The sequence below is a fragment of the Tinamus guttatus genome, unplaced genomic scaffold (assembly GCF_059628265.1).
Source record: "Tinamus guttatus ecotype Peru unplaced genomic scaffold, ASM5962826v1 Tinamus_guttatus_pri_ptg000254l, whole genome shotgun sequence".
Taxonomy (NCBI): Eukaryota; Metazoa; Chordata; class Aves; order Tinamiformes; family Tinamidae; genus Tinamus; species Tinamus guttatus.
Window position 1 is genome coordinate 576845 of NW_028288788.1, and position 14047 is coordinate 590891.

General features: G+C 56.7%; 2 protein-coding genes across 2 annotated transcripts; one reads left to right on the plus strand and one right to left on the minus strand.

The window, feature by feature from the left end:
* Positions 1–458: 458 nt before the first annotated feature.
* RNF126 (ring finger protein 126) lies at positions 459–9693 on the plus strand. Its single transcript, XM_088526755.1, has 9 exons — positions 459–538; positions 4215–4273; positions 5994–6057; positions 6585–6826; positions 7353–7421; positions 7506–7575; positions 7792–7885; positions 8557–8672; positions 8865–9693. The coding sequence occupies exons 1-9, from the start codon at positions 464–466 to the stop codon at positions 9012–9014; spliced, it is 939 nt and encodes a 312-aa protein (XP_088382881.1). The 5' UTR covers positions 459–463; the 3' UTR covers positions 9015–9693.
* Positions 9694–11763: 2070 nt separating this feature from the next.
* FGF22 (fibroblast growth factor 22) lies at positions 11764–13702 on the minus strand. The gene is made up of 3 exons (XM_088526833.1): positions 13471–13702; positions 12261–12364; positions 11764–12048 (listed from the first exon to the last, which is right to left on the minus strand). The coding sequence occupies exons 1-3, from the start codon at positions 13700–13702 to the stop codon at positions 11854–11856; spliced, it is 531 nt and encodes a 176-aa protein (XP_088382959.1). The 3' UTR covers positions 11764–11853.
* Between the last annotated feature and the right edge of the window lie 345 nt (positions 13703–14047).

Genomic DNA, 14047 nt, shown 5'->3' on the forward strand with positions numbered 1-14047 from the left:
CGGAGCGGAGCGGGCCCGGCCCCGCGGCGGCACCGGCGCGGACGGGCCGCGACCCCACGGGGTCTCCCCGCCGCAGCGCGGGGGGCGGCGCAGAGACCCGCGGGACGCGCAGGCCCCGCCCCCGCCGCGGCGCGCACTAAATGGCGGCCGCGCGCGCCTCGCCCCTTTATATAAGGCCCGGCCCCGCCCACATCAGCCACGCCCATTCGCGCCGCCACGCCCACGGAGAAGAGCCCCTCCCACGCGAGGCACCGCCCCTTTTGAGGCCACACCCACATAAAAACCCCGCCTGTTAAAGCCCCGCCCCTTTCCCGCTCGCCACACCTCCTGGGAGCAGCCGCCCCCTGCCCCGCCCCCTCTCTGCTGCGCTTCCCTCGCTGCGCCGCCTTCGCGGCCCTGCTCGGCCCCCGTCGCTTCCGCCGTGCGTCACAGCGCGGGGCGGCGCGGGGGGAGGGCTGGGAAGATGGCGGAGGCGTCGCCGCAGCCGGGACGGTTCTTCTGCCACTGCTGCTCGGCCGAGATCGCCCCGCGCCTGCCCGTGAGTGCGGCCGGCGCCGGGGCCGGGGCTGCGACTGCGGCCGGGGCTGGGCGCGGGGCCGGGCGCGGGCCCGGCCCGCTGGGCACGTGGGGCGAGGCCTGAGGGGCGGGGGCGCCGAGCCGCGGCGGGGGCCGTGGGGGGGCGCTGAGAGGACGAGGGGGCTCGGGGAGGCTTTGGGGGGGGGTCCCGGTGGGGGCGCAGGGGAGAGGGGGGTCCCGAGCCCTTGGCCGGGGTGTTTCGGGGGGAGGGGGAGCGGTCGTTGGGCGCCCCGCGGGGGAGCCCCGGAGCAGGGCGGGGAGCGGGGGCCGCCCGGGGCCGCGGGGAGCGCGGGCGGCCGCGGCTGCCCAGTTCCGCTTCCGCTTCCCCTGCCCGGCGCCGCGGGAGGACGGCGGCTCCCGGGCCGGGAAGGGCCGGGGGGCTGCGCGGAGCCGCCGGGGTCCCCCCGGGCCCCGGCACCGGCCGCGTTTCGCTGAGCACAGGCTCGAGGGCGGACACCCCCCAGACGAGCCGCCCCGAGGCGCCGTGGTGAGCGCGTCCGGCCGCCCTTCCCCATCCCGCTCCACAGGCCTTTCCCGTTCCGTGTGCGCACAGCAGAGCGCACAGCTCATCCCAGGACAGCCCCCAAGCCGAGCAAGCTCCGTTGTGCGGAACGCGCTGAATCCCTGTGGGGTAGCAGGAGTTTTTGTCATTTTTCCTGTGGTTTTAACAACCATGAGAAAGGCTTGGTATTACTAATGGAATGGGTACAAACAATCCGTGCACAGCGTTTCCAGCAAGCAATGCGGCCAAGCAGGGCTTTAGGCATGGGGTAAACACCTAGCTGCCTGCTTGGAAAAGCTCACGTTTTTCCTGCTAAATGTGAAAGGGAAACTGGCTGCTGGAAAATAACTCATGACTGGGCTTTCTGTTGCTAGTCTACCAAATGCTGTAAGATTTTTAAGTCCTATTATGAGGTTAACAAGCCCTGCTGTTGTTTCTGAGCCTTTATTTGTCCTGAGGTGTTTGACAACTTCTTTTTAGAATAAAACATAACCCTTTCCCCCTCATTTTAACGTGTGTTTCATTATAAAAGTCGAGCAATAGCTTAACTGTGAGCTAGAGGTGTCTCCCTACCAGAACAATCGATTAGCCTTCGCTGTGAGTTTGATTTTGGGACATGATATTTTTCCTTTCATTCTCTTGCTTGGTTTTACTGGCCAGGGCGAGGGTTGACCTTGATGGTAACAAGTTGTATTTGGCATCTTCCAATGTCTAACAAGTTGTGATTCAGTGCGAGGACCAGACTGGTGACACACGCCTGGTAAATAAACACTGTCGCGAGCAAGCGGCCGGGGTGCAGGATCCTGGCACGTTGCTCGTTTATCTTTAAAAACCCTCTTTTATTTCACCCTTGTGCAAACACCCGGCCTGGGCACAGCCGCAGAGCACCCCTGGCAGCGGGGTAGGAGCAGACGGCTCTCGTTGTGGGCTCAAGTTTAATTACTTGGTACTCAATGAACTTTAGGACCCAAGTCAGTTTGGTTTCGTTTGCTGATCACAGTCTGTGTGCCGGCGTTGAAGATATCGTGGCATGTGCTGCGAACAGAATGGCTCAAGCGGGCTGAGGAACAGCAAACTTTGACAGTCGGGCTGTTCCAGCTGCAGAAGAATTTGCTGATGACCCTGTTCAGAGTTGTCCGTAAGCAAAAAAGAGTCTGGGCCGCATGGGAGAGCGGAGAGAAACGCAGCACTTAGCGCTCTCGAGGGCGGCTGGCGGAACGATTTGTCCCAGCCACGTCCAGCTGAAGTGTTGGGAAAGCAGCACGGGCTCGTTCGAGCGGCAGCGGGGATGGATTGAACGCTCTGTTCTCGTCACAGCTGTCCTGGTGCACACACAACAGCGCCGAGGGCAGCGGCGACGGTGTAGGAATATTCTTGAAACCAAACATTGTGTCAATTCTGTAAACCTCGTTGTTTCCCAACCGTACGCCAACACGTTCCGCATGGGAGCGGCCGCTTCTCCGCATCCTTCCCTAGGACAGATTCCTGGGTGGTGCTTTGCCCTGATTCCTTGTCTTCCCAGGCAGACGGGGCAGTATCCAGGGATCTCCAGGGCTGCCCTGCTCTGCTTGGGTCTCATTTGTTCTGCGTTGGATGGGGAGCGATCCCTGTGGCTTAGCAAAATTACCCGTCCCGTCTTCTTTCTGGGAATCCACTAAGGTTGTTTCCGAGTGCGTTAGTTTTGAATGTGGAAATAGTAAAGGGAACCGGGCTGGTGGTAGGGGGAGGGTTTTGTTTTTGCTGTGGTTGCTCTATTTTTCCTATAGGCTCCCAAATCTCCAGCGGGCTGAGTTTAGCTGTAGCAGAACTGAGTTCTGGGGCTTGGGGTGATTCTGTTTCGCCTGCACTGGTGGGTCCGCCCCAACAGTGCAGGATACGTCGCTTCCTCTGCCGACCCTGCTGGGCTATTTGGGATCATTTCTTGCCAGGAGCAATGACCACATCCCACTGAAAAGCCACGTATTTTCCTGTCATGTTCTAAGTTTCTCCTCACTATGAGGGTGTGATCATGAAGTGCGAATTATTCACTAACATTGAGAACTGTGAGAGAAGCAGAATAGCAAACTCAGGAGAGCTCCTGCATCTGAACAGACAGGCTGTTTATAATTAAATATAAAGTCTTCAGTATTAAAAGCCAGAAATACAGCAGTAGCTCTCTGTAGTGAATGTTGAGTGTGGGAGGGTAAAATTCTGGTATTTTGTGTTGCAGAATGACCCTCTTGTGTCTCCTTGAAGTCTGTGTGTGTGAATCCCAGACTTTATTAGTAATAGCTTTCCATTTAATTCTTCCTAAGTGACAGTGACGCTGTAATTAGCCCACGCTGTAATTCCCTGTTTGCTGCTGTTTCCTTGGGAGAGTCTGGCCTGTTTTGGAGGGGCTCGGGGGCAGGCAAACAAACACGCAGCTATTTAAAAACCAGTGTTACCTTTCTGGGAAAGCTGGTGGTTTTGCTTTCAATTCACCGAGAACTGCATCAGAATTTAGCTAATGCCCTGTCTATACTGCGGATTAATTAGTGTTATCCAAATCTTTCTAAAGCCGTGTTCTAAACAGGTTCTCTCTTAATGATTTGCTTCACTAGTCTGGTCAAGGAAAATATCAGGATTTTGGGGTCTTTCGGGTTCTGTTTTGAAAGCTCAGCTTGCCATCTATGCTAGATAATGTAGATGACAGAAGTATCATTAAATGTGATTTTTATACTAGCAGTGTCCTATCTGCACTGGAAGCAGTGTCTTCATCGGGACAGAATTTATTTCTGAAGAAGTAAATGGGGGAAGAGGTTTTTTTCTGCAATCCTCCCACCTGCTTTAATGAATGGAAACGCGCTCTGGCAGGGGCTGGGCTCGGGAGGCTATTGCTGAATTTATAACTAAACCCACTCAACTCGGGGAACAACAGTCAGCGAATCTGAAGCAGTCTGGAAAAATGTGAATTTCCTCTGAAATTGTCCCATGCATCTGGCTCCTTGGCGAGCATCTTGAGTGCTCAGAACTGCCCTCTCCAGCAGTAGCCTTGGCAGGATGGGCTGCAGGGCCCCTTTTCCATCCCATTACACTGCAGACTCTCTGCAGCTTTCACATGAGACCTTTTTTTTCCCATTTTTTTTTTCCTCATTCAGTCTTTTCTCTTCTACAGGATTATATCTGCCCCCGGTGTGAATCTGGTTTTATTGAAGAACTTCCCGAAGAGCCAAGGTAATGTGCTGCTCCCAAATGTAATTGCTAGAGCAAACAAGTCTGCTGTGTTCTAGATTAAAGCCAGCACTGCATACTAAATACACTATTTTCTCTCTTTTTTTTTTTTTCTGGCCAATATTTGGCTTCTCTTTCTTCACTGTGGCTCCGTAGTGTTTAATTTGCACAGTTTGCATCTACAGGTGCATCAGCTGTGGGAATGCTGCGTGTCAGGCTTTGCTGGTAAACACGGGGAGGAAAGGGTGGTTTTAAGAGAGAAAACGATGGCAGAGGCTTCCCACATGGACGGCGGTAGCTCCGGCCGTTTTGGATTATTGTGCAGGGATACTGTCTGATGAGAAGGCTGCAGAATGGAGAGCAGACTCGTGTGTGGGTGCAGAATTGGTATGTTAGTTTACAGAACTAATGGGGCTGCATTTTGCCCAAGCCTTTGGACTCTGCACTGGAGCCGAGCGCTGTGTTCACGTGCGTTGCTGCTGACTCGGCAGCAGGGCTTCCCTGGGGTCAGTGCCAGAGAGGACCAAGCAGCAGAAACGTCTTCAGGCTTCGGGGTTTGCTGGGGCTGAGCAGAACGTGGCCAGGCTGCTTCTCCAGAGCGCAGGGGTTGCTGCCCACCACCCACTCGTGAAGCTGAGGTTCCCAGCACCAGAGATTCCAGCCTCCTGCTCCAAGGAGAAATTTTTCTCATAATAGTTTGGATTGACCAATTATTTCCACCAACGAGGCAAAGGAAAATTATTTATTATAAGGGGAATTTAAAGCTAGGATCCATTTCCACGGAGCATGTGAAGGTATAGACCCAGCATTTTTTAAAAAGAAGAAAACAATAAAAGATACTTTGGGGTTCTAGTACTAAAAGATATTGATTTTTTATGCGTGTCCACATATTTATCATTCCTTAAACAGTTTTACCAACTGAGCTTTCCCTACTGAAAGGGGCCTATTGCATCTGATTACTAAAGACTGGAGATCAGTCTTAGCTAATCCAAACTGTACTGGTCATTTGATGTAATGATGGGAGAATCTCTTAATCTTTAAACCTTAGATTTTTTGTTGTCTTTAATGTCAAAGTAGAGAGCTGGATACCAAGGAGTAAATGCTCCTACAGCTCTCCTAAAGCAGAACCCTAACAGTATTAGAGTTTTCCTAATAATCTGCCCCGTATCCTTCTCTGGATACATGACTTGGCAAGAAAGAAATTCCTTTGACCCGAGATTAGGCTTAAGTGTGTTTGGGTCATAGTGATCACAGTTTGTACCTTAAATCTTCTCTTCCTGGTGTTCCAGAGGATTAGCTGATTTGTTTGAGGTGGATTGTGCTGGGAATTCTTGCTTGACACTGTACTAGAGTCAGTTCCCTGTAGCTGTGTGAAATCAGAATCTAAAAGAGTGGGAAGAGATGGATGAAGTTGCAGGAAAATTAGGGCTATAGGGGGACAAAATGAAGATTGATGTGGATGGTTTAAAAAAAAAATCGGCAGCTGAGGTCGGGCCAGAGTCTGGATTGGAGTTGATCCTGCCACAGAGGAGGAGAGGCTGAAGATTTCTGGGGTCCCTCTAGCCCTGGCTCCGTACAAAAACGAATCCGTTAAAGCGTGTGCCATAACTGAGCTGCTACAATGTCTGCTTTCCACGTCAAGACCGTGTCCCTTGATCCCTCTGCGCGGGAGCTGCTCCGTAGCACCCTTCCGAGGGTCACTAATGCACTTTGTTCTCCTCAGGAACACTGAAAACGAGACCAGCTCCTCCACAGCAACCAGCGAGCAGAGCAGGCATCCTTTTGAGGCAAGTCCTCGCTGTCATTTCCTTTGTTGCCACTGAGGTATTTTCTATTAGTAGGTTGGTTAAATGTTCCCTGGCTTTTCACAGCATTTAGGGAAGGATGTATTAATATCATTCACATACTGCGCCTGAAATCTCTTCATATATTATGTTTGCTGTGTGATTTTTATTAGAACAGTCCCTTATTTGTGTTGTGAGAGGGCTGAGCTAGGATTTAGTGAGCTGTCTAGCTATGTTGCTGTGCAGTAGCCTCAGCTTAAAAGGCAATAGTTACACACAGCAGCTACAGAGAAACCAGGAAAGTCATAGTGACTCCTTCCTACTTTCTTAGGCAGTTTGAATCTATGTTGTCCTTTCCTCACTAAGCTACTCCTGTGTGTGCAGGGATACCTGTGTTAACCAAGGTTTGTGAGCTGCTGGGGCTCTGAAGAGACTCCTCCTTGCTGGAAGGCTAGAGAAATGCCAGTAGTAAAACTAAGAGCTGCTTCTCTTCTCATTACAATCTGCTCCTTGAATTCTCTCCCTGCCAGAATGTGGATCAGCACTTATTCACCTTGCCGCAGGGCTATGGCCAGTTTGCCTTTGGGATTTTTGATGACAGCTTTGAGTTTCCTTTCGGGTCCAACGTGCAATCGGAAGACAACAGGGACTCCGAGAACCGCAGGGAGCGCGAGCACCAGTCTCGGCACCGATACGGCGCGAGGCAGCCCCGAGCCCGTCTCGCCGCGCGGCGTGCCGCTGGCAGGCACGAGGGAGTCCCCACGCTAGAAGGGTGAGAACTGCTTCCAGTGGCCTTGGGGACATCAGGAGCCCAGGTTTGCACTGATACCAGTTACTCTGGGATCAGGCCATCTCTTTCCCACAAATGTTTGAGGACTGGTCTCTTAAGGACTGGTCATGATCTGGGTGTCCCTGCTGGAGCAGGAGGGTTGGACTAGATGATCTCCAGAGGTCCCTTCCAACCTTAACCGTTCTGTGATGATATTACCAAAATGTTGTGTTAATTATGAAAGAAAATAATAGAGAACACTGGAGAGTAAGACTTAGATTTCTTTGATGGAATCCTGCAGAGCACTTTGCCACCTTTGTCCGAAATCTTCCCCTTCTGGCTAAATTACTCAAATTTGCCTTTAGGAACAAATGATCAGCTTCTAAGATGTAATTGCTACAGGAAATTGGTTTGCCTTTTCTCCCCCCATCATTGCACCAGTATTTAGCCATTCCTTCCTTGTCAGGGTTCTGGGCTGGGAAGTAGCAGGTACTGAATCTCATTTGATTCTGTTTTTGTTGCCTTTCAGAATTATCCAGCAGCTGGTCAATGGAATTATCGCACCTACAACAATACCAAACCTAGGACTAGGCCCTTGGTGAGTTGCATTATGAACTGCTCTCTCTGACAGTGTTCTTGCTGGTACTCCAGTGGAATTGAATTTTTGTCCTTATTCTTAAAGGGGAGTCTTGCATTCAAATCCAATGGACTATGCCTGGGGTGCAAACGGCCTGGATGCAATTATTACACAGGTAAAACCAGCATTGTAATGGACTCTGTCCTCTTGTGCAGTGCTGCAAAACTGCTGGCACTTGGTGTGATGCGGGGAACAACCAACTGAAGTGATAAAAGTGGGAGACAAGGCCCACAGTGCAGGGGGTGCTGGCTTTGAACACATTGCTCCAGCAACTCGGGTCTGTGCACTGCTGAGCTCACATCTACTTTCTGTCACCTCTTTGTTTTTTCAGTTACTAAATCAGTTTGAAAACACTGGACCACCACCAGCAGACAAAGAAAAGATTCAGGCCCTCCCCACCGTACAGATCACGCAGGAACACGTAGGTACGTACGTCCCCGCGGGGGAGATGTTCACAGAGCTCTGTGACACTTCTGGCTGATGGGCTCTTGGGTTTCTAATTTTGTCTACTAATACCTCGAAGGTCTGCAACTTTTCGAAACAGGGAGAAAGCTTAAGTATTTGCTCTGTTATACTTGCACCTAGGAGAAATGTAGAGTGATGGGTTTGCCCTGGGCAGGCAAACTGTTCCGAAGAGTGGGATGTGGGTGGAGATGAAAGCAGCACACGCAGGCTGCTCGGGCGGCCGTCCCCTCGTGCTGCAGCCAGGGCAGGAGGATGCAGCAGATCCTCAGCTGTCAGTGCTCTGCAGCCCTGCTGTGTGAGCCTGAAGACTCACACAAGGCAACCACCAAGTTGCTCTTATCCATGTCCATCATACTAACGAATAAAACACGGGGGGTGTATATGTACTCACATCTGTTTCTTAAATATGTGTCTTACAGTAGCAGGGGGGAAGCAGTGAAGTTCAGGGCGATGAAGGATGGGTTAATGGTGGAGGGAACCGCAAAGCAAAAAGCTTCCCCATCTGCAGGGCTGGAGCATCAGGAGGGTCAGCAGCCACGAGAGCTCGCGGGGAAGGGTGAGGGGATCTTGTGCTGGGCCCTGTTCAGAGCCATCCCTTTATCACCTGTGCCTTGTCTTCTTTGTGATACAGACTCTGGGTTGGAGTGTCCTGTGTGTAAAGAAGACTATACAGTTGGGGAAAACGTCCGGCAGTTACCTTGCAATCATCTATTCCATAACAGCTGCATAGTCCCCTGGCTGGAACAGGTTAGTTCCGTTCGAGCAGGTCACCTGGATTTGGTGCTAATTGAGCGTTTTCTGGCGGTGCTGTTCTCTGTAAATATTTTCGGACCTGTGGTAGGCCTAAATGTGAGCAGCCTTTGATGAGAGGAAGGAGAGCGATTCTAGCCATGGTTCTAATCCCATATTTCTTGTTTTGTTTTTGTCTGCTCTCCAAAGCATGACACGTGTCCTGTGTGCCGGAAAAGCTTAAGCGGACAAAACACTGCCACAAACCCCCCAGGACTCACAGGGATGAATTTCTCCTCCTCCTCCTCCTCCTCTTCCTCCAGCTCACCAAGTAACGAAAACTCATCGAACAACTCATGAATCTTAATCCGACCCTCTGTCCCTGGGGCCCTGTCCACTGTCCTTCCTCCCTCCCCAGCCAACATAAGCAACGAAAGGGGCTTCCAGAGCAGAGCGAGGGGAGGGTGGCGGAGGGAGCAGGACCCCCAGAAATCCCTTTTGAGTTCTGAAGACACACGGAGACTCTGGGCTCTTCAGAGACGAGAAGCCTCAAGTTCTGTGCCGGGGGGGAGAGCTCTGTCTATTAATACATCCCTTTGCCGCGTGGACTTTCCAACATTGCAGCGAGAGGCTGCTGCGCCCCACGGATGGGAAACCCAAGGTGCTGAGCTAGCGCTTGCAATCCTGAATGGAAAGGTTGTTTGTATGGGTTTGAATTTGAGATTCCTTTCTTTTCTTTCTTTTGCTCCTCCTCCTCCCCTTGGATACTATCTCTTCTGCTTTGGAGATTGAACCTTTAAAAGGAAAGCATCGTAATACTGCCTCCCTCCCAGGATTTCCAGCCAGGGAGGGAAAATAGTTGTCACTGAAAAAAGTGAACTCTTGAAATAGACCCAGGATAGAGGATCATCCTTCCCCTCCCCATCTCAATTCCCATTTATTTTTCTTTATAACCTTGCCCTTCTGATACTCAACACTGAAAGGGTTTTTATAATTTTAAATTATTACTGCTGTTAAATAAATGGACGTTTCAGCTCAACGAGAAGTTATGCATGATTTGTGGAAAGCAGCAGGCCGAGCCCTGGCGAGCGCGGTCGCCCGGGCCAGCCCGGCGCCCTCTGCGCACGCGCTGGCACCTCCGTCACAGGCTCCTGAGCCACCAGCAGCCACGCGCGTTGCAGAGCGTCGCGCGGTTGCCTGCGGGATTGCGACGCAGAGCATCCTTGCCTGGTCTTTTGTATTTTTTACACCGTCTCCCGTTGCAGTCCTGCCCTTCTCTCACAGCCTGAATGGACTTTTCCAGTGTGTTTCACACCAGGACTGGGCGTGCACCAGAGCAAGGAGCAGCCAAAATATCATTGTGAGCAAATAACATACAGGAAAAATGACACTTTGGAGGAAAAAAAAATGTATTTCGAAGCTACTTAAAATACAGCTGATTAAAAAAGAAGAGAGAGAGAAATATCCAGGTGTGCTTGTGCCTCCGTTTCCTTGGCAGAACCGGGGCTGGGGGAACGCGGCGAGCGGGACGGGCTCCTGCCTCCGTGTGTGTCCTGGCTCCCCTGGGCTGGCAGGGACGAGGGGATGATGAGGAGGGTGACGAGGACTCTGCGCGAGCGGCGTCGCTTGTCCTGATCCCAGGGCAGCTCTCAGGGTGGCACTGCTCGCCCTTCCAGGCCTTTCTCCCGTCTCCTGGTCCTGTGTCCTTTCAGCAGCTCCCACATACGGTCCCAACTCCTTCTGCGTGTCACGTGCACGGCTGCTGTCACGAGCTGTGGCCCTTCCCCTGGCCGGGGCTCCCAGGGCACTCATGGCACCTGCAAACGCCTGTGCAGTAGCTTAGAGCTTGGTGAGGTTTTTGGCCCGGGCCCTCTTCCCTGTTTGCCCTGGACTGGGTAACCGGGTGTTCTCTGGGACCTGCTCCCTGATGGGTGCCAAAGGGGCCGGGTCTGTCCTGCCCGGGCAGAGGGGGGTCCATTTTTCCTCTGGTTCCAACGTGCTGCCCGCAGAGCTCTGGCCGCGCGGCCCTCGCCCCACTGCAGCCCTCGGCCTTGGCCCTGGTGCCCGTTCGGCTCCTGCCTGTCCCTTGGGTGACTCACGCACAGGAACTCGGACGCGGCCCAGAAGTCGCCGAGCGCAGCAGGAAGAACCGCGGCTGCGGAATGAAGGAGGAGCCGTCGCCTCGCGGACGCCGGCAGCGCTGCCTGTCCCGAGGCTCTGGTGTCCCCCAGGGGCTCTGGGAGCTGGGCTGGGGCCACCGGGGTCCCATCAGCTCTGCGGAGGAGCCACCTGGTTCCCCAGCACACGTGTCCCCAGGGTGGGGACCTCATTGGGCCCTTTCAGAGGAGGGTGTTTGGGGACAGTGTCCCCGCAGACATTCCCTGGGTGCCACTGGAGCTGAGCGGGTTGCACGGTGACACTGAGTGTCCCCCACAGCCCGGGATCCGTCGGCTACTCCTGCCGGCTCAGCCAGGCCAGCGCGATGGCGCCTTTGATCTCGGGGTGGGGACGGCTCCGGGTTATCGCACGAGGGGACAGCGGGGGCCGTGGCGCGTCCTGTGCCCGGGCTGGGGGACGAGCCGGGAGCCGTGGGCTGGTGCAGCAGGAGGGTCGCGCTTGGCACTGCCCTCGCGGTGCTGTCACCGCGGCCCGGCCCTCCCGACACGGCTCCTTGGGAGCTGGTTCCGTAGGAAGGGGAACGGGTTTGGTGGTTTCTGCCCGGCGCGACACAGCGGCTGAGCTGGGCAGCCCCGGCGGCGCCACGGGAGCATCCGGGACGAGGCTGGGGCCGTTCGTGCCACCACCCCGAGCAAAGCTCCGAGACTCAACCAGCTGCCACCAACAGGACTTTAATTCACGCAGACACAAGAGATGGAGCCTTCCCGTGTCCCCCCGGTCCTGTCCCAGCTGCACCCCTGTCCTCACAGCGATGCTCTGCAGCGGCTGCAGGCGCAGCCGGGACGGCGCCCGCTGGACCGGGCTGAGAGCAGTGCCCGATGCAGCAGGACTGTGTCCAGCACGGGGCTGGGGGCTGGATCCAGTGCGTTCACCTCTGCTCTCCCAACCTCCGATGGGTGTTTTGAAAATAAAACAATAAATAGCAAAAAAAAAAAAAAAAAAAAAAAAGATATGTATATATATACAGTAGCCCTTTCTTCCATTTTTCTGATTTGTATAAAGACAAACCCGGGAGCAGGGCTCAGGCCACCAGCGTGGGGAGGAAGTGGGTGGAGAGGTGGCGGCGCCGCGTCCTGCGCCCCGGCAGGGGCCTCCCGCGGCCGTCGAGCGACGCGAACATGGGGCGGCTGCGGTGGCGCCAGCGCAGGGACGCGTATGTGTTGTAGCCGTTCTCCTCGATGCGCTCCCGGAACATGCAGCTGGGGCCAAACTCCCTCTGGCAGGGAGGGAAGGGGGAGAGTGGGGCCGCATGGGGTGGGCAGGACGCCTGGGCCCCCCCAACTCCATGGGATGAGGAGGGGAAGGGAAGGTCAGCGCACAGAGCCAGGGGCTGCTCTGGGGCTCTAACCCAGGTTATCTGGGATCCCAGCAAACCCCGTGCTCCGCCAGCACCGCGGAGCTGCTCCGGGTCGGCGCCGTTGGACCTACCGACCCATAGAGCCTTCCCTGCTTGTTCATGGCCAGGTAGAAGCCGCTGTGCACCGCTCGGATGGCCACGACGCCCACGCGCACCGACCGGATCTCCACGACGCCTGCGGACACAGGGCAGCCCTGAGCCGGGGCCGCCACCGCCCCCTGTCCCGGTGCCCCCTTGTCGGGGGGACGGAGCCAGCCTGGGGGAAATGGGGAGCAGCGCGTGTGTGTGGAGGGGCCCGTGCACCACAGGGACGGATGCACAGAGGTGACTGAGCACATCTGGATGCAGAGGCAGCTCTGCACATCTGGATGAAGGGTGGTGGGTGCGTGGGCATGACCGCGCACATCTGGCTGATGGCAGTGGATGCCTGGAGGTGACCGCGCACATCTGGGTGAGCGTGATGGATGCACCGAGGTGACTGCACTCGAGCAGCCACACGGGACACCTGCCGGGAGCCACCGCGGAGGGGCCGGGCGGGAGGCGGGAGAGCCCTGTGCAGCGCGGGGCGCAGTGGGATCCGCAGCCAGAGGGGCTACAGCCCCACGGCAAAACTCTGGTGCATCCGTTCCCTGCTTGGCGGCAGTGCCGTGTCCAGGCTGCAGTGCTCCTGCCGGAGCCGCTAATCGGAAAGGCATGCGGTCGGACCAGGCGGATTTTACAGTGGAAACACCCAGGGCGCCGTCGGGAGTCGCGCTGGATTCCAGAGGCTCCTTGCTCCGGTCGGACCCCAGTGACCGGGAGTCTCTGCTGGACACGCAGCCCTGTCCCGGCCCTACAGTGCGAAGGGCTGAGCGAATGTCTTCAAATCCCATCGGCTTCATTGCTGCCTGCTCCGCTAAAACCTCCCCAGCTGCTGCCGGAGCCGGGATGGGCCCCCCACACTTGCTCCCAACATCTGCTCCACTGGGACACGTCAGCTGTGTGTCCCGCTCCGCGTGTTCCGTGGCAGCCCCTCGGCAGGAGCATTGCAGCGACCCCAACCCGCCCGGTCTGGGTCCCGCCGGGGTGACAGGAGCCGCTCGCCCGGCCCGGGAGGCTCCAGCAGCTCTTGGGGCAGCCAGAGACCGGCGGGGCCGTCGGCACCGTCACCCCCACGCCCTGCACCTGCCCCGGGGCCGCCGCTGCCGCCCGCCCCGTCCAGCCCGCGCTGAAGAAGACGCGGGACCCCCGGGGCTTCCCAGGTGCCCCCGGCCCGGCTCGGCCCGGCCCCGCCGCACTCACTGCCCGGCCGCTCCCTCCAGCGCGTCCCCTCCACGCCGCCGCCGCCGTCGATGTACAGGAAGAAGCGGGTGGCGGAGAAGAGCCGCCGCCAGCGCACGTCGCCTTCCAGGTGGCCGTAGCTGCGCGGGGGCCGCCGGCCGCCCCAGGCGGCGCTGCCCGGTGCCGGCGCCGCCAGCACGGCGAGCGCCCCGGCGATGCAGGCGGCCAGGGCGGCGGGGCCGCGGCGCCTCATGGCGGCGGGCGCGGCGGGGCGCGGCGGGGCGGCGGGCGCGGGGCCATGGCCGCGGCGGCGGCGGCGGCGGCGGGACCCGACGGCCCGAGCACGGCGCGAGGCGCCGAGCGGGGCGGGGCCGCAGCGGCCGGGGGGCGGAGCGAGAGCCGCTCAGGGCGGGGCCTCCCATTCATAAATCGGCGCTCCCCGACGGGACGCGGTCCCGGTGCCCCTTTCCCTGGCGGGGGGTGCCGGTGCGTTCCGGTGCGCCAGGAGGGAGGCGGAGTGGGGTGGGGGAAAGGACTGTCCGTTGCATCGCGCGCCCCGCCCCGTCCCATCCCAACCCCCTCCGCCCGGTCCCATCCC